This window comes from Calliphora vicina, chromosome 2 (assembly GCF_958450345.1).
Source record: "Calliphora vicina chromosome 2, idCalVici1.1, whole genome shotgun sequence".
NCBI classification, from domain to species: Eukaryota; Metazoa; Arthropoda; class Insecta; order Diptera; family Calliphoridae; genus Calliphora; species Calliphora vicina.
The window spans coordinates 92,151,784-92,172,805 of record NC_088781.1 but is presented as its reverse complement, the minus strand read 5'-3'; the positions used below and the strand labels follow the sequence as shown (position 1 = coordinate 92,172,805).

At 30.4% G+C, this 21,022-nt stretch overlaps 1 protein-coding gene across 1 annotated transcript in view; it reads left to right on the top strand.

Annotated features, from left to right (window-relative positions):
• The window catches only part of LOC135949936 (uncharacterized), a 134,085-nt gene extending 117,688 nt beyond the window's left edge, over positions 1-16,397 (top strand). Inside the window, exon 11 of the mRNA XM_065499399.1 lies at positions 14,995-16,397. Within this exon, the coding sequence (XP_065355471.1) occupies positions 14,995-15,218 (224 nt within the window). The 3' untranslated portion in view covers positions 15,219-16,397. The remainder of the gene's footprint in view (positions 1-14,994) is intronic.
• The last annotated feature ends 4,625 nt before the right edge of the window (positions 16,398-21,022 follow it).

Sequence of the window (21,022 nt, the reverse complement as noted above, 5' to 3'; positions counted from 1 at the left end):
ATTTTTGCAGAAAAAAAATTTCTGTTATATCTTGCGTATAACAACATTTTCTATAGAAAATCTCGTGTACAGCAACAACATTGAATATTATTTTAATTTAATAAGATTAAAAAAAAATTAGAAAATCTTAAAATAGGAGAACACATACGAGCCGTAATAGCGAAACCAAAAATTTTATAAAAAAAGCTCAAATCGTCACTTTACACAGGGCAAGTTTTCTTGCCGCAAGTCTGAGTTTATAGGAGAGAGAGGCAAGAAGAAAGAGGAGGGGTACACATTTGCTTGTACTGGTAAGTCTCTTCAATTCCCTTATGTTTTCTCATTTTGACTATTGCGTCTATTAGGTTTTGACATACAAAATTGAACACAAACTTACTGTGTGTAAACAGATGAGCAAGTTTAAAAGAGAATCGAAAAGACTTGCTTCAAGTAAACTTACATTAAATTTAATCATGCAAACAATCATATAAAAGTTTTTGCTGTAAAGTTTGTTGTGCACTTTCATGGTTAAAGCTCGATATATGTACATATTTACGTACATTGTCTTTACCCATGCAAAACACTTCATATACCAACAACAAGAAAATCATAATCTCATAGCAGATGCACATGCACTGAAAACTAACCAAATAAACAAAACATTTGTCTTGCACAATTTTATGTTGAAAATAATAACAACAAACCCTGCCAACAATTACTATCCAAAACGTATCATCTTGAAGTTGAAACTCATCGAATATGATGTCGCTTTCTTATCGTTATATTGTTTCCGTGCGGGAAAATCGTTCCACGCATATGATACACCCCAGATAGCATTTGGAAGATTCAAAAATCGCCAAACCGAGTCTTTTTCGAGTACTTTTGGTGATCAACAACTGATTAATAAGTTGTACGCTTAAAAAATGATTCCCATTAATTATTCAAAAGTGATTTATTTGAAAAGCGTACAAGTTCTAGTCAAACTATTTAATCATATATACGACACGGGTCTTTATCCAGAAGATTGGCTGAAATAAACATTCGTCGTCATACCAAAAAAAGGTAATGCTAAGAAATGCAATGAATACAGACTAATTAGCCTGATGAGTCATGCATTACAAATATTTCTAAGAATTATTCACAAAAGGATTTATACAGAATGCGAAGTTGCAATTGGGGAATCGCAAATTGGATTCAGGGAATGCATGGGTACACGAGAAGCGCTATTCTGTGCTCAAATATTAATTCAGAACTGTCGAGATGCTCAGAAAGATGTTTTCATGTGCTTTGTCGATTATGAGCAAGCTTTCGATACGGTCAAACATGACAAACTAGTGGAAATTCCAACCTCTATGATGTCTGTGGTGAAGAAACTGACGGAATTGACATCTCAAGAGGAGTCAGACAGGGTTGCATACTATCCCCATTATTATTCAACATATATTCTGAAAAAATATTCCAAGAAACACTTGAAGGGGAAAATATAGGGATAAAAGTAAATGGAAAATACGTCAATAATATAAGATATGCTAATGATACCACACTACTAGATGGTAGTATATCCAGTCTACAGAAGCTGATGGAAAAGCTTGCACGTATAAGTGAGATGTATGGACTAAAAATCAATAAGAAAAAGACGAAATATATACATGGTTATTAGTAAGAAAAATTCCCATCTCAACGCAACGTTGAATATACAAGATACTGATATCGAGCGAGTACGGAGTTTTAAATATCTGTGAGTCCTAACAAATGACCAGTGGCACCCATCAAGAGAAATTAAATGCCGCATAGAAATGGAGAGAGATGCCTTTTTTAAATACAACAAAGTGTTGACCAGTCACGACATCAACGTAGCAACAAAAGTACGCTTCATAAAATGCTACATTTGGTTTGTCCTATTATACGGGGTAGAAGTTTGGACAGTCGAACTGTGGATATACCGTCGAGTTCTGAAAATACCATGGACTGCCAGAGCCTCAAATGATGATGTATAAAGAAGGATGAATGTCGACCGACAACTAATATCAACTATAAAAAACGGAAAACTTCATACTTAGGACACATATTGAGGAACAATAAATACAACATTTTACAACGAATCCTTAAAGGAAAAATTGAAGGAAGACGTGGTAGAGGCAGAAAAGAAACATCATGGCTGAAAAACATCCAGGACTGGACAGGGTATAGCGATGAAAACGCCGCAAAGAACCGAGAGCTGACCATTTTAGCATAACATCAAAATATAAAGTGTATAGATATATTTATAAACATAGAATTGTACGATCACTAATATCCGAATAACGGTTGAGTGAATAAAGAAGATGATATTAAAATTCATAAATATACTGATTATTGTCATGTTCTTCATCTTTAAAGTAAAGCTTAGTACTCTGTTAAAAATTTCGTGCGAAATGCTGTTAAATTACATATAAAAATATTTGGAATGAAATAAATATATGCGAAATAATTTCGGTAAAGCAGTACTATGTTCTTATTGTGGAAAACATGTGAAATACATCTGGCAACTTTATTTTTCCACACGAAATAACATAAGCAGCACTTCTTTCGCACGGAATTAAAACCAACAGCTGATCATTTGTAGCATATATAATTTTTCGCATGAAAAAGCCATAATTTTTCGCATATATGAACAGAGAATTTGTTATTAGAAATTTGTTACTAACCAAAAATTATATTCTTTTGTAACTTAAATTGATCGTTTTTGTATCATAATGTACTTTTTAATATTGACTATTAAGTTAATTTTTAGGGATCTTTGTGTATAACTAAAATGAACATTAAGATGAGCATAATTCGATAGTAATGTTATTTGTTTTTGTAAAATGTTTTTTATATGCTGAATAACATTTTTGCGACACGAAAAAGACCTATTGAAATAAAAAAAAAATGTTTTTATATTAAGATAAAACTACATTAGAGATAGTATGTGAAGCCCGGCCAACCAGTCGAATCGACACACAGTGGGTTTAATTCATGGAGTGGCGATTAATTCATGGAGCCGTAATTTCAAATCGTTAAATATACATAAAAAGGCATTTTCTGAAAAAAAGATACACTGAACAATTTTTTTTTACGATTTTATAGACATTTTTATTTTTCGGAAAATTATAGTTTGTTTCAAAATTTTCGCTGTAATTTTAAAATGGAAAGTGATTTTTTTAAAAAATGAGAAGCAAACGAAAGCTTATATTGTCTTCTTTCTAAAAAATAAATATATATTTTGCATAAATATGAACAAGTTTAATTTAAAGTCTGAATTTGGATTTTGAAAAATTTCGAGAATTTTACAACTTTTTTAAAAAAGTAACGAAATAAATTTTTATAATTTTTTTTGTTTATCAATAATTGTCATACACTTAAAAAGAAACCATATTAAACAAAAAAATTAAAAAAAAATTTTTGTCTTTTTGGGAACGTTTTTCAATTTTGTGGAAAATGGGCTTAATTTACAAATTTTATTGTAAATTTAAAAAAAAGCTATAAATGATTAAATAAAATTTAAAATTAAAATATATTGAATATATTATTAAAAAGATAAATGCGCCCCCTGTTGTGGGTTTTTGGAACTATTTTTAAGGATTCAAAAAACGTCAATTATATTAATTTTTGATTCAGAATCGACTGGTGAAATCAGATTAGCAATATATTCAACCGTTTTTGCTCTACAGAAAAATGTGCTCAAAATGCGGGTCTTTAGGTGCGTTGAACCACCACAAGGAGTGAAAATTTTCCAAAAAAAATGACGCCATTATTTTTATTTGCGCAAAAACCTTCAGAAAAATTATGATACCCGAAAATCAAATTTTCGAAATTAACTCTAATATACATATGGGGCATTTCACGTCAAGTGAACCAACTTTTGAAATCGATGTCTTCCGATCGCGATGAAATTTGCACCAATGTTAGTTCTATTGGATAGTAATTCGGACACCATTTTTCAACAAGATCGGTCAAGAACTCTCTGAGTTATAGGAGGTCAAAATTTGACATTTTGGCCAAACAGGTGTTTTTTTTTATCCATATAACTTATTACCTATTGTTCTTAGCAAAATGTGTCCCAAATAGTTTAGATAGCTATTTATGCAATCTTTCGAAAAAAAAAATTAAAAAAATTTAATAAAATATTTTTGATTTTTTTTTTTTTTAAATAAAAATATTTTTGACTTTTTTTTCAAAATGGGCCCTTTTTATTTTTATTTTTTTTATTTTTTTAAGAAAGCTTAGGTCTTTTCCTAAGCGACCTATATGGTCGCTTAGTGGGATGCGAGTGGGATATCTATCAAAAAAAATATTTTGTAACTCAAGATTTAAAATTTTTGAATTTTTTTGCAAAATCAAAAACTTTGTTGACTTTTTTTAAAAAAATGGACCCATTTTTTAATTTTTTTTTTTTTTTGCTCAGAAGAAAGCTTATGTGTTTTCCTTTAACACCCTTTTTGTCGCTTAGTGGGATGCGAGTGGGATATCTATAAAAAAAATGTTTTGTAACTCAAGACATACAATTTTTTACTTTTTTTTGAAAAATCAAAAACCTTTTTGACTTTTTTTTTCCAAAATGGACTCTTTTTTTATTAATTTTTTTTTCTCAAAAGAAAGCTTAGGTCTTTTCCTTTAAAACCTTTTTGGTCGCTTAGTGGGATGCGAGTGGGATATCTATCAAAATAAATGTTTTGTAACTCAAGACAAATGTTTTTAAATTGATTTTTTTCATATTTGTGTGTAAGTGTTTCTAAAACCTTAAAAATAAAAACCACAACAACTGACCGATAATAGCCACTGGAGGGGTGCAATATGAGGCCAACCGCTATTAATTTTCCACTCCCAAAATTTGTCTGAGTTTTGTATCTTGCGGCTTTTTTAGTCAATCCTAGAGGTAGTTTTCAGCGCACGTGATTTTCATTGTTAAAATATCAGGTGCCCCAGAAACAAATTTTTGGAATCAAGTGGAAATATTTTATGGCCCTTCACCGAAGTACCAGTTTATTTATTATTTTATGACATTTGACTTTAAGAAGTGGGTGGAGAGGTAGAAGTTGACAGGTAGGTTATTTATATGGTGGTTTATTTTTATTATTTGTAACATTTGATTAAACTAGGTACTTTAGTATGTAAGCCCTTCTTGACCCTAATAAAAGATTTTAGACTCATTCATTAAAACGTACTACCTATATGATCTTAAAAAACTATTTATTGTCATTCTGAAGACATACGGAAATCAGTTTTTTAGAAACAGCGTTAAAGTTAAGACGTGTGTTATTTACATAAATACTTACAAAATTCAAAATGTCTACGACTTCTAAAAAGGCTAAGGTTGAAAATGAAATTTATTCGTCTTTTTGTTTTAATCCCTTTAACAAAATGAAGCATTATAAACATCATCAGATATGCGAAATATTTCCGACGGCTTATTAAAAAAATTCCCTACGCTGTCAAAACGATTGAAAATTTGTGGATCATGCAGGAAAGTTTAACGAATTACCGAATTTGAATAGTAATGAGCCTTGCGTTGAAGTTATTCCAGATGAAGACAAAAGTAATTCCGAGAATGAAGACAGCACTGTTGATGATGATGGTTATTCTAACTTTTCAAATTCAACGAATGAGTGTCGAAACCAATACCATAAGGATGCAGTAGAAGTTCTTGAACAAATAAAAGAGAAATACAAAACGTCACAGAGTGAAGCTGAAAGAATTCAACTTCTCACGCTTGCTCCAAGAACATGGAGTTCTGCAAAAACAATGACTGAGTTTGGAACGTCTCAACGAAAAGCAAGAATTGCTAAACAATTGGTTGCTGAGCATGGGATTCTCACACTCCCAAACAAAAAGAAGGGAAAAACTTTGGAGTGCGATACTAAATCTCTAATAACTCAGTTTTATCAGCGAGATGATATGAGTCGCCTGATGCCAGGGATGAAAGACTGGATGTCTGTACGAATCGATGGCAAGAAAGTTCAAATGCAGAAGAGAATGGTTCTCTGTAACCTGAATGAATTATTCGCAACATTTCAATCTGAATACGAGGATGTCAAAATTGGATTCACAAAATTTACACAACTGAGGCCAAAACATTGCGTTTTGGCAGGAAGCAGCGGAACTCACACAGTATGTGTTTGTATTTACCATGAAAATGTTAAATTGATGTTGAAGGAAATCAACTTAAATTACTTAAAAGATGATTCATCAGAAGATTTACACTATTACCGCGATTGCCTTAAATTGACTATGTGCCCTAATGCTACAACTTCTTGCCACTTAGGTGAATGTTCGAATTGCCCGGAAACCACATCCATCAAAGAAAATTTAATCAACTCTTTTGATCGAGAATGTATTGAGGAGTTAAAATTTGAATCTTGGCTTCAGACTGAAAGATGCACACTGAAAACCATAATTTTAAATGTGGATGATTTTGTGGAAGAACTGTGTAGAGGATTGCTAAATTTGAGAACCCATGACTTTTTAGTCAAAGAGCAGTGGTCATTCTTCAAGGACTTGAAAACACATTTGAAGTCTGGTGAATTCATTATTTCATTTGATTTCGCAGTGAACTATAAATATGGATTCCATACAAGCATTCCACTTCAATAACGACCAAGCAACTATATTCACAGTAGTTATTTACTATATGAAAGAAGAAAACCTGGAACACAAAAGTATGGCAATCATATCCGACGATTTAAAACATGACACCGTTGCAGTTTATGAGTACCAGAAGATAATACTAAACTATCTAAAATTTTCGGACGGAGCTCGTCAACATTTTAAAAACAAAAGTAGCTTCGTAAATCTTACAGCTCATGAAAAAGATTTTGGAATGCCAGCTGAGTGGCATTTTCATCCTACTGCTCATGGTAAAGGAGCATGTGATGGTATTGGAGCAAACCTCAAAAGAAATGCAGCGAAGTATAGCCTCCAGTGCTCTCATCAAGATCGCATCTTAGATGTGACTGCTTTATTCCATTGGGCAAAGAATTATTGTAAAGAAACTAAAATAGTTTTTAGTAGCAAAGAGGATCATGAGGAAACATAGAAAACACTAAAGAGCAGATTCGATGCTGCGGTAACAATCGATGGCACTGCTCAATACCATGCTTTCATACCGCTTGTCGATGGAAGACTCAAATTAAAAAAGTTTTCTGCATCTACTCAATGCGATTTCTTTCCAAAGCCAAAAAAGAAGCCAGCAGCGAAATCAGTAGCTGAATCTAATAACGCCAAGAAAGGATTGACAAAAAAAAAGCAGCTAATAAAGGTGACAAATAAGGAGGATAAAAGTATGGATATTTGAAAATTTAAAAACTTCATAAATTAAGTGTAAAAATAGTTATTATATAAATTGATCTATTGTGATTAAGATTAAATTTTACTAAATTATTCATCTTTTTATTATTATTATTATTATTATATATTAAATTAATTATTATTACAAATAAATAACAAAATTAAATTATTCAACATTTCCATAGAAAAAAACTGATTTTTATTCCTGAGGTTAACATATTATGGGTATTACAGTATCGAGGCTATGAAATTTTAGTTGGGTATGTTACATACCATCGGAAAGGCTAATGTGTCTAGTTTCTCTGCGTAAGTTTAATTTTTAAGGTTTACACACAAATATGAAAAAAATTAAAATAGTGCAAATTTAAAAACCTTTGTCTTGAGTTACAAAACATTTATTTTGATAGATATCCCACTCGCATCCCACTAAGCGACCAAAAAGGTTTTAAAGGAAAAGACCTAAGCTTTCTTTTGAGAAAAAAAAATTAATAAAAAAAGAGTCCATTTTGGAAAAAAAAAAGTCAAAAAGGTTTTTGATTTTTCAAAAAAAAGTAAAAAATTGTATGTCTTGAGTTACAAAACATTTTTTTTATAGATATCCCACTCGCATCCCACTAAGCGACAAAAAGGGTGTTAAAGGAAAACACATAAGCTTTCTTCTGAGCAAAAAAAAAAATTAAAAAATGGGTCCATTTTTTTAAAAAAAGTCAACAAAGTTTTTGATTTTGCAAAAAAATTCAAAAATTTTAAATCTTGAGTTACAAAATATTTTTTTTGATAGATATCCCACTCGCATCCCACTAAGCGACCATATATGTAGGTCGCTTAGGAAAAGACCTAAGCTTTCTTAAAAAAAATAAAAAAAAAAATAAAAAGGGCCCATTTTGAAAAAAAAAGTCAAAAATATTTTTGATTTAAAAAAAAAAATCAAAAATATTTTATTAAATTTTTTTAATTTTTTTTTTCGAAAGATTGCATAAATAGCTATCTAAACTATTTGGGACACATTTTGCTAAGAACAATAGGTAATAAGTTATATGGATAAAAAAAAACACCTGTTTGGCCAAAATGTCAAATTTTGACCTCCTATAACTCAGAGAGTTCTTGACCGATCTTGTTGAAAAATGGTGTGCGAATTACTATCCAATAGAACTAACATTGGTGCAAATTTCATCGTGATCGGAAGACATCGATTTCAAAAGTTGGTTCACTTGACGTGAAATGCCCCATATATAAATATTTTTACATAATTGATTTAAACTCCCATTTGTTCTTACGACAAAATTTCATGAATTCTAAAATTTGTATAAAATGTTAATAAAAAACAATATCATTACTCTCACTATCATGTATTTCTTGAGAAATAATAGGCGATAGCAAAAGCTGTAGTTCGGAATTTGATAATTGTTACTTTTCTTTCCGCTCATTTTGTTTAATTATACTAGATATGAATGGATCTGAACTGAGAAAAAATCTATTTAGAATATCTTCATTCGACTTTTCTCGGCTGCATTTGCGAGCAAAGTATTCCCTATAATTTTTAAAATCCTTATTTCTGGCTTCCTGAGCTTCTTCTGAAAGTTCTCCAATCGTTAAAAGGGCATATTTTATGATTTCGGGACCATGAAATAAAAATGTATGTATTGTAGAAGTCATACAAAACCATGGATATTTTTCAACAAAGTACTTTGCAATGTTATGAGCAAAATTCCGAAAATTCTCTAGGTGGATTTCGTGACCACAGGAAATAACAACTAATATTGTGCGCATTTTTTTTATTAAGGCCAAATCAACTTTCGTTATTTCTGCATTTTTAAAAAAACGTCTTGCTGTATTTCCGTCGTTAACATTTCGGGAACCTGGCTTTGGCTGATCCACAAATAATCCAGTTCCTTCCCGAAATTCTTTTTGAATTCGTGATTTTGTTTCTGCAACTATTTTCTTATCCTCATCCGACAATGCTTGCCACTTTTTTATTGGTATTTTATAGGATAAGTGGAGGAGACAAGCCATTTTTTGTTGTAAATTTTCGTTATAATGTTTTTTTTAATTTAACACTCTCGTGAATGAAGATGTCTGAAACTTATTCACGCACCTATCTCTATTGAAATTAAAATTCTCCGACAACAATAACAACAATAATAAACATTGAACGAATGACTATAGCAAAACAAAATACGCGTTAGTTTTGTTAAATACATGACTTTGAAAAAACACGACTTCAAACAGAAAAATGTTAATAGCAAAAAAATGGAGCAACAAAACCGCAAGCTAAGATTCCATACTTTTAGAAAATATATGATTCAAAACCCAACCTTAACTAACTTTTTTAAAAAAATCATCAAAAATATTTTCACACATATTTTCAAAAACACTACACATTCCGCATTTTTTTGTTTAAATAATAATAAAAAAAATTTAGGCGCAATTCTCAAAGTTTTGCGTTTTTTGTAAAAAAAATAAAAAAAACTGACTTCTACTTTTGTCACATTGCGTCACCCTTTTAAATTGCATAGTATATACTAAAAATATATATATGTATATATATGTATGTATATACTAATAATATATATAAAATATATATTTTAGGTCAATGCAGTTCGATTATTTTCTTATTATACCCTTTACCTTCGTGAGAAGGGTATATATAAGTTTGTCATTCCGTTTGTAATTTCCATAATATAATTTTCCGACCCTATAAAGTATATATATTCTGGATTCTATATATAGATAGCGGATTCGATTAAGCCATGTCCGTCTGTCTGTTGATATCAATTTTCTAAACACCCCAGATATCTTCGGGATCCAAATCTTCAATAATTCTGTCAGACATGCTTTCGAGAAGTTTTCTATTTAAAATCAGCAAAATCGGTCCAAAAATGGCTGAGATATGAGGAAAAAACCCATAGGTCGATTTTTGACCTATATCTAGATTACTAAGTCATTAATATAGACAATATGGATATCTAATGATAGATATATCAAAGACCTTTACAGCGACGTATATAAGACCATAGTAAGTTGGACCTACAATAGGTAAAAATCGGGAAAAAATTTAAACCAATTTTTTTTTCCCAAAAAAAATATTTTAAAAACAAAAAAAAAATTGGTAAGGGTATAAAGATTCGGCACATCATAATATAGCTCTCTTACTTGTTTTTTACTTAATGTAGAGCTACTTACACAAAAATATAAAGAAATTAAATAAAAGTTAAGTATTTTCCAAGTTTTTGTGTCATTGAAGTGAGCGACTGTTATGTATGTGACCAGAAAAACCATTTGAAATTCAAAAATCGAAATTAATATTCACACACTTTATTAGAGGATTAAATTTGAACGTGTTCTGGAAAATTTTACTATAACCGAAAATATTTGGGTTTTCAACACAGATAATTATGAAACTATTTCTGTCAGTTGTGAGTGTTTTTAGTTCCAAGTTTTAGGGGGGGGGCTCCCAAAAGCCGTGGGATTTTGCTTATATCTCAGTCATTTATGGGTTGATTTTTTCTCATGAAAACTGATACCATCTATTTGAACCAACACCAACACTCTGATAACTACAAGTATAAAAATAAGTATATATGTACTAGGGTATTCAATTAATCGGGTTTCTGGTTTATTCGGTTAATCGAGCAAATAATTAATCGAGGTTTAGATTTATTCGGTTAATAATCGGTTAATTTAAAATTATTCGATTAACCGAATAATTTCTATTTTCATTTTAAATTTGAAATACAACAACGAATTTTGTGTACAAAAACATAAAAAAACAGCAAATAAGGTATTTGAGATCATTTTTGTAAACATATCGCCTATTTGCTGCAACAACGTCCTAACTTGAAATCCGTGTTTTATGAACTGAGTAATACAAAGTTCATTAATCTTTAATTTTGTGTGAAATTGTTTTTTTGTTGTAAACATCAAAATTAAAATTCATGTTTTCTCGTATATTTGATAAGTAAAAATTTGGGTTAAATACAGATTAGAAAGATATTAACATCTACTATTTATATTTCTGAAATCGCATGATTTGTTGAAAATTTATTTAAGAAATAGTAAAATGTCATAAAATATTCAAAGACGTTTTTCTCGAAACGACTTTTTTTGGATTATGACGTTGTTGCAGCAAATGAGCGATGTGTGAGTTTTTTAGGGTTTTAGTGAGATCTTCTGAAATAATATTTTATAAAAAGAATATAATTTAAACGATTTTTTTCTTTAGATTTAATAAAACTTTTCTTGGAAAAATACTCTCTCGCTGATTGTATATGTTGGAGAAATCAAAAGCATGATAAAGAATATTCCTTTTTGGATTGTTTTAGATTTTGATTAATTTAATAGTTTCGTTTAGTTATGGTAAAAGACTAATTTCAAAAAAAAATTTCGTCTATACATGTAAATACAAACAAATTTTCAAAGACATGTAAATTAAATATGTCAGTTGTTATACATACTCACTAATCATGTTTATTGGATGTTCAAAAATATTTAATTTTAATTGTATTATTGAAATTTAAAGTGCAAAAAAAAAGGAATTTCGGTTAATCGGTTAATCGACACAAATTAATCGGTTTATTTGTTATTTGAAAATCGGCAATTTTAAATTATTCGAACAGTTAACCGTCCAAAATTAATCGGTTAACCGATTAACGGTTAATCGATTGAATACCCTAATATGTACATTAAGGTGGAGCGATAATGTATGCAATTTTTTGTTTGTTTTTTGTTTTCAATGAAATAGCGATATAAAGTTGCCGTTTAATGAGTAAGTTAAACGTACGAAAGATTACTTACCTATTTTGATGTTTTGAGGTGCCCCAACACAATTGAAAATCAAAAAATTGCCTATTATTAATATGGTCACTAAAAAACCTTATACTTTATAAACTTTAGTTTAGTTGAATATAAATATTTGTATGTTTTGTTAGGTCAATATAATTATATCCAATAATTAAAAAAAACACATTTTTTAATGAAAAACTAAAATCATATTTGATACGTTTTACAACCCACATATGCCGAAGTGGGTATTTTTATACCAAATCCACAAAATCGTACTTGAAGCTTAGGAAAGTGGGCCTAATAACTTGGTTATTTTTTTTACTGATAGAGGACATCCAAGGCTACTAGACCAAGGCAAGGAGAACATTGGGGACTTCAACTCCCCCCGTTTTCTAGAGCCATTTATTTTTGTATTATTATGATATCGTGGGGGCACCTCTATATATACGATTTTTGTGTATATTTAGGAGTTTAAAAAGCAACTTTTCCAAAGCGATTACGAAAAAAAATAAAAATCGCTCCACCCTAATATACATATATGTACATATAAACAACGGCGGCATGAAATAACACCCAATGAAATAACGCCCAATTAGGAAAATTAAATAAGTTCCAATAAAATTGGAAAAATTTTAAATTGGGCTTTATTTAATTTTTTTGGGGGGTTAATTGATTTTGAAATTGGGAATTATTTCATTATGAAATAACTCACAAATGAAGTAAATTCAAAAAGAAAAAAAATTGGAGTTTACTTCTTATAAAATTTGTTTGGGCTTTATTTAATTTTATTTGGGCCTTATTTCATTTTCATAAAAACGATTTGTTGACAAATTTTTAAGAGTTGCAGCTTAATAGTATTAGAATTGGACTACTGGACGATAGAGTGTTGGGATATCAATCTGAGGGTTGCGGTGATTTATGTCTATATTAAAGTTAACTATGTTGAATTTTGTGTGTATACCAAAATTTTTAAGCGATTTATGCACGTTAAAGTGATTTTCGGAAGCGGGTCTATATGGGAGCTATGAATAATTATGGACCGATCGTAACAAAATTTGGTGACATGAATTTTGTGTATATAAAACTTATTTGGAGCGGAATTTGTGAAGATACATATATAAATTAAACATTTATGACCGATAAAGTCCAATTTCGGGAGGACATTTGTATGGGGGCTAGGTGGACCGATTTCAGCCAGTTTCAATAGGCTTAGTCCTTGAGCCGAAAAAATAATATGTACCGAATTTGATCGAAATATCTTCAAAATTGCGACCTGTACTCTGAGCACAAGGTTTACATGGACAGCCAGCCAGCCGACCAGACGGACGGACATCGTTTAATCGACTCAGAAAGTGATTCTAAAGGTAGGATCACACGATTGCCGCAATGCACCAATTATTGGTCTATTTTATACGTCAATCGTGTGATTTCACAACTTATTGGCTCATATGTCAAACCACAACAATATTGTGCTTATTTGGCCCAATCAAATGCAACCCTGGTGCGGCAATCATGTGAATGCTTGATAGGCAACATGCACCAATAAAAATGTTAAAAATACACCAATATTTATTGTGTTCTAGTGCGGCAATCAAAGAAGACAATTAGCGCCAATATTAATTTTTGTAAATGAAATATTGTTTTTGTGAGCCACTCTCTGACCCACATACATCTTTTAACATTTCTTTATTAATTTTTTTATATGATAATTAAGGCCGACGCAATTTTCTTTTTTTATTTAACAAATAATTTTTTCAAAAATAGATTGTTTTTACATTTATGTAAACAAAACAAAATTTAAAATCTAGCACAACAGCTGTTTCTCTGAGTTGCCGTAAACTAGAACAATCGTGTGACTGAAATGCGACAATTATTGCCACTAAATCGCTTTGCGCCAATTTACGACAATCAAATTTATATAAAATGAAGCAATCATGTGACTGCAGAGAATTTGATTGGGACAATTTCTTTATTGGGCCCCAATTCAGCACAATAAAAATTGTATTAAATTGGTTCATTGCGGCAATCGTGTGATCCTACCTTAAGTCGATCGGTATACTTTAAGGTGGGTGTTAGACTAATATTTTTGGGCGTTACAAACATCTGCACAAACGCATTATACCCACCCCACTGTGGTGGTGTAGGGTATAATATAGTGCTCTACATGTACTACGAAAAGAAGCTTTACTACTTTACAGAGACAAGTTTTGTAATGGAAAAAAGAATAGCGCCACAGGCGAGAAATAGTTTGTAACAAAAATCGCGGCGATTTGTCTCTGTTACATTAATTAAGCTTAGGATTAGTTATTCCTCAAATCTTAAAGTAAATTTGTTCTTGTATTTCCATTAACATTTGATCCTGCAAAGGTTACAACCACATATTTAAATATTTTAATTCAAAGGTGTTAAATTTCAATGCAGCCACATACAAAACTAAGAACCGTATTTTCAGAATCCAGAATATTTGGAAGCTGTGAAGCATTACGTCGACAAATAACATCGAAACACAAAAATTTAGATAAATTCATTCAACACATTTCATTAAAATTTAAAATATTAGGGTCTTATTTAATTTTTTTTGGGACTTATTTCATTGGGCTTTATTTCAATATTTTTTTTTGTAAATTATTTCATTATGAATTAAAACCCAAATATTGGGAATTACGTTGTAATTTTAATTGGGAGTTAGTTCATTGAAATTGGGTGTTTATTCATTTATTTTCATTTGGGAGTTATTTAATTTTTTTGGGTTTTAATTTATTGGGACTTATTTCATTTTCCTAATTGGGCGTTATTTCATTGGATGTTATTTCATGTCGCCATAAACAACTTATACAAAGTGAAGGTTATAATTTAAAAAATTTTTAAAATATTGTACAATATACATACACATATATATAAAAATATATTTTTTTTTCTATTTTGCAGGAAAATCATTGGCTGTCTTTAAACCCCCTGGACAAATTTCAGCATGTGAAGTTTTACCAAATTGTACTTATGTCGTAGTAGCACTGACCAATAAAACCGAGCTTTTAACATTATCATTAAATAATTTCGCTATGGATTTAACACCCGACGACAGTCTCTATGTATTATATGGCAATCAGGATAATCAAAACAAAGTTTTCCAATTGAATTCAGAACCAAACTAATGCATTATCTGTTCATTTGGGTTGATATTCGTAATTAGATAATTTACAAAAAATTCAATTACAGATTATATATGTATGTACATACATATGTAATCATTTGCTATACAATTCTGAGTTAAAATGATAACATTTCATTATGTAACGTAATGTACGAGCTAAAGGAACGTCATATTCTTACTATCCATCACTTTCAAATACACAGCAAGTTTTAGTTTATTAATGTTGTATGTAAATTAAATATATTATATAGAATTGTGACCATCGGAAATGTTACTTTTGATTCTTCCGTTGGAGTTGCATAAATTTGGAAACTCAGATAATTAAAATGCCTTCTGCATTATTTTGTTGCACAAATCTTGCTCGCTACTGTAATATTGTATGGAAAATCATAGATATTGCACATTTTCATTATGAATGAGATCTTTCCTTATTTTCAAATAGTTTTTGTCAAAGTATAACAAATAGTCCGACTCTTTGACAACAGTACATAACTCTATATACATTCGTGTTAGTAAAAAAGGTATCCAACTCTAAATTAGTAACAAAATTACACATGAGATGGGTTGGTGCCATGATTCAACCATTAGAAGGTAGAATCACTAGGGAGAGAGTTTAAAATGCTATGCCTTGTTACGTCAAATGATAGAAAAATAAAAAACAGAAATCCAAAAATACGAATAATAACAAATGAAAATTGAGAAATATTTTGTTTATATTTGAAATACACCGCAGGCTGCACTCCATTATTTAATTTTATTTTCAGGACATTTTATAAATCTTACGATATTTTGTTCAAATGAACATTTACACAAACAACATTTTACACGCATGTTTCTTCCTATTTTTGAGAACATATTTTGTAGTGATTCTACCTATTATTGTTAAATTATGGGTTGGTACCTTTTAAATTTTCTCGAGGCAACAGAGAATTATAAAAATGTTTAAAATTTTAATTTATATGAATTTTCCAAAAAATGGAACTATTGTAGTATAGATTCTACAATAAAAAAAATTACATGTCAGAAATTCCAACAAAAAATTGTTTTGATTTGTTCAAAATATAAACATTTTAACAATGAAAGTGTGCTAAAAGTCTTTTTTAAAAATATAGAATAATATTTGTTAATATAATAACGTATAAAAACGTTATTTACAAAAAAAATAAAAGTTAAAATTTAATTTGTTTACATTTCTCTGAACTCACACGGTAACAAAGACGAATTTATATACCAGGTGGTATTGATATCACATCTGATTAATGTTGTTTAGTTGTTTGAACTGTCAAATTATCTTGTGTTTGTTGCGGCGAATGCTACAACAATCGTAAACATAACAAATTGCAAGTGTTTTTTGTAAATGTTGTACTTGTTGTAGAATCGACACCACCGGCAAGGTATATTACAAGGTGCATTTAATAAGGTGCCATCAGCAGCACAGCTGATTATAGAAATAGCACGCACAAATGTCAAACTACATATATAAAAAATATTCGGCCGTACGTCCGTATGTCAAACTCTATATATAAAAAATAAGTGAATTCGCCTGTATTTATTTCAATTCGCCACTGCTGTCACCTTGTTAAATACGCCTTGGTATATTAATTATAAGGTAGTGTTATCAGACCAGCTGATCGTTTTTTGCTACTATGTTCATTTTTCGCCGTAATGCATTATCAATGTCAAACTTTGTTTACATTTTGTAAATGTCAAACTTTGTTATCATTTTATATATGTGAAATTTGTGATTAAAGTGGAATTGTGTGATATTGTGTGGTATATTTTGGAGTTATTTAAAGCAGCGAAATGCAAACTCACACCACTACAGTTTTTAGATATTGTAGTTGTATGAGTTGAGAATTATTCTCTGGCAAAAACAAAAACAAATAGCTGAAATAATGAAATAAACAAACATAAAAGCGTAACACAACCTGCTTCTATCAATGCTCATGCGAGACTGACTATTTTTATACAATGTGTGTGCTTACGTACATGTGAAAATAAAAACAAGAGAGCTCATTTGAGAGCTCACTGCAGCTCGCTGATTTAAAGGCACAGTTTTGCTGTTAAATTCGTTTATGTTTTAAAACCAATAATAATACTACACGATATTAGTTTTATTTTTAAAAACATGAACTTAAATTACAAACAGATTCAAATTTATAAACATTTTTTGTTTGTGGAAACGCATTCACACACAACTTAAATTAACTTTTAGATTTTATTATTTAGTTTTAGTATATTAAACAAAAATAAACAATTCACAAAATTAAAACTGCATTTATTTAGTTAAAAAAATAAATAGTAAATAAAACACAAAAACCATTTGTAAAACAATCATTTATGTTATTGTATCGAAAATAAAAAAACACACACACACAATTATTAATTATACTAACTACTTACTAAATACTTTATAATAAATACTACTACTATTTTACACAACACGTGCATTACTAAGCCTAAAAAACAAGAAACTCTTAAACTCTGTAAATAAAATTAATAAAAAAAAGATAAAGCAGCAGATGCATAAACAGAAATCATACAAGTTAATGTAAATGTTCTTACATAGTATAAATGTTTGCCATAATAAATTCCTTCAAAACAAAATGTATGTAAATCCATTTGAGTATTGATTTTTTATGAAATAGTTAAGTGCTGAAAAGCAAGCTAATTGTTATTCAGTCATTTACTTACTTGGGGGTTACACGATCAAGTTTTAATACACTCACATTTTTTTACTAATACACACACACTTTTAAGAATTGAAACCCAGCAGTTAAGCAAGTAGTCAATGTATCCCTTAAAGACAGTAATTGTCACAAATGTCTTATCACTTGGCTGACTCCATTTTATATATTTTGGTAATTTGACACGTGTGTGTACTTTGTAGTGCAGAGAGAAGACAATTGGTTACTTTATGCATCCCAAGTAATCTAGCGTGAAGACAATTGTCACTTAATTGTCTCTAAGTAATCTAGAGCGTATTCACTTTAAACGTTTTGTGAGTAATTCGTACAAACTAGTTTTTTACAAATTGTGTTAATATAATTCTCAAAAAATTTATTTTTATTTTTGCTTAAGTATACTGATATCCCACGTAACATAGCATGAAGTCAATAGTCACTTTAGTGTCTCTTAGTAACCTATGTTGAAGTCACTTCAAACTTGCTTTTGTACTGCACTTCATTTTACCCACCAGAAGCGCTGACTACTTCCGATCAGCTATCCGATAGTCACATTGTAATCAAAAGGGTCAATTGAACCCCTGCTTAGGACATGCACGTGTTAAAATAACTAGTCAAGTAGCTGATCAAGTAACCAGTTACAAAGCTAACTGACGCTATGTAACCAGTATGTGAATCCAATGCGTTGCCTACTTTGGACCAGATATTAGATAGTCCCATTGTAATCAAAAAGAGACAATTGACCCCCTGCCTAGGACATGCCCGTGTTAAAATGGCTAGTCACGTGGCTATTGAAGTAACTAGCTCCCACCCTAAATGATGGGTAAAATCACTAGTTCGGTACTGTCTCCTAGAACTGCTGGGAACGAACTTGCTTTCGATTTCTTTTTGTTTGCACAATTTTTTCTAAAATTGCGTGCAGCCTACATCATAACGGATTGGCATTAGAGGCAGTAGTCTTCATTTCGATAGCAGATTTGTGTGATGCCTCCAGTCTCTGTGCTATTTCGTACGCCTTCTTGAACAGCGATGGCTCCTTTGCAATAATTTCGTCACAAATACTACTGGACTCCAATACGAAAAGCAAATGTTCAGTGAGCATTCGGTCTAAAGAACTCCGTAAACTCCGCCACACTCTCACCTTTCACCTGCACAATTCGACGATATTTTACACTTTCCGCGTACTGGTTCCTCTTTCTATCGAAATGGTTCACCAATGTTGTCTTTATCTCCCCGTAGGTAAGGCCCTCTGGGACCCTTGGACTAACCAATATCATGATGGCGTTATTCAACTCCGCCCCCATATGAACAAGTACATAATTCTTACATTCCGCCTCGGCAATGCGGCTCAATTGAAATGACCATTCACAGCGTGTAAAATAGTCCTGGACGGAAGAGAAGAATTTCAAACGAATAATAAATCAAAGCGTAGTGCAACTAAGGCTGCCAGACCCAAACCCAAAAATACAAAATAGTAGAGTGATGCCAGATCAATACATAACAATTCCTATTAATGATTAAAAAGTGCTTTATTTGAAAAACAATAACAAAATGTACAGCAATCATAAATAGTTCATTCAGATGTTCGAAATATTATTGTTTACAGATTTATTTCTTAATTATATTTAACGCAGTTGGAAGACCAAAAATTGATTCCTGAATTATTGCTTTTGATTGTAACAGACCATAACAAATATTTGACGAAAAAGACGTAACCACTAATTACAATACGTTTGAATTCTTTTATTTATTTTAAAAACTTATTTTACTTATGATGATTCAAAACAAAAAAAATTGTTTTATTTGATGCTGTTTGATCTTACATAACATTTGTAAGAGTAAACACGTCAAACAAATTTGTGCTACAAAAAAAGTGGTTATGCTTTTTTGAGCAAATATTTGCCATGTGTGACCCCACCTTAAGAAAAGACTAAAATCTGATTCGAAAATGAATCCAAAACGAACATCAAATCGACTAAAAAATGAACAGCAATTCGACTTAAAAATTACTCAAAAATTATTCAAAAACGAGTGGAAATTGATAAGAAGAGGGGGTCATAAAATACGCATCAAGAAGAGTCGTGGATAAGTAATATTTTCTCCCGACAAAAGTATCAATTACGATCAGAAAATGAGCGCATATTCCAGATTTTTAATCGCGCTGAAGTATCAAAAATTACTCGAATTTGATTAAAATTTCCAAAAAATGCTTGCTGGGACTATGATATAAACTCGCGATAGGCAATGACCTCTCTAATGTGCTCTCTTGGTTTTGTTTTCACATGTACGCAGTGTTACCATATGTCAAGTTTTCCCTTTTTTTGCAAGGTTTTTGAGATGCAAAAAGTTTTATTTTTTTAAAAAAAAGTTTTTTGGAAAATTGTAAATTTATGATATCAATAAGTCGGACCGTTAATTTCTTAGTCCCCAAATTCATTTACTAAATCGGGAGATTGATTTGAAAATATTTAAAGTGTCTCCAGCACTAAATTCACATAAATTATCTCAATCTGATTACTTATATGTACGAATTGTTTTTTGTAATTTTTGTATGTACGTGGTGGTCAAAACTAAAGCAACCGAAATCATTAGATCAGTTTTAGCGCTTAAATATTTACATTTTTTAAGAAACCAGTAATATTTCATATATTTCAAACAAAAAATATAGATTTTTATATCCTACATGTCCATTTTTTTAAAATTTCTGAAATTAAGGCATTTATTATCTGGTCAAAACTAAAGCAACTTTATTGTAACATTAATGTTTACAAAAATAATTATTGTTTATACCGTTATAAATTTCATATTTTGCATTGTGGTCTTATTCTGCTTCTCAGAAATTATTTTTATTAATGTTTACTTAATAAAAACTATTACAAGTTTTCAATTTAGAGTAATTTTAACATTAATTATAAAAATGGTTAGAAACAAGTATTCCACTTTTCTTAAAGAAGAAATTATAAACGATTATCAAAAGGGGTTTTCACAAAAACAAATTTCCGAAAAGTTTTCAATATGCAAATCAGTGAATTCTCGAATAATAAGTCGATTCCGTTCAACTGGATCAGTAGTGACAGTACATTCTGGAGGTAGACCGCGGAAAACTTCACAACTTGGTGAT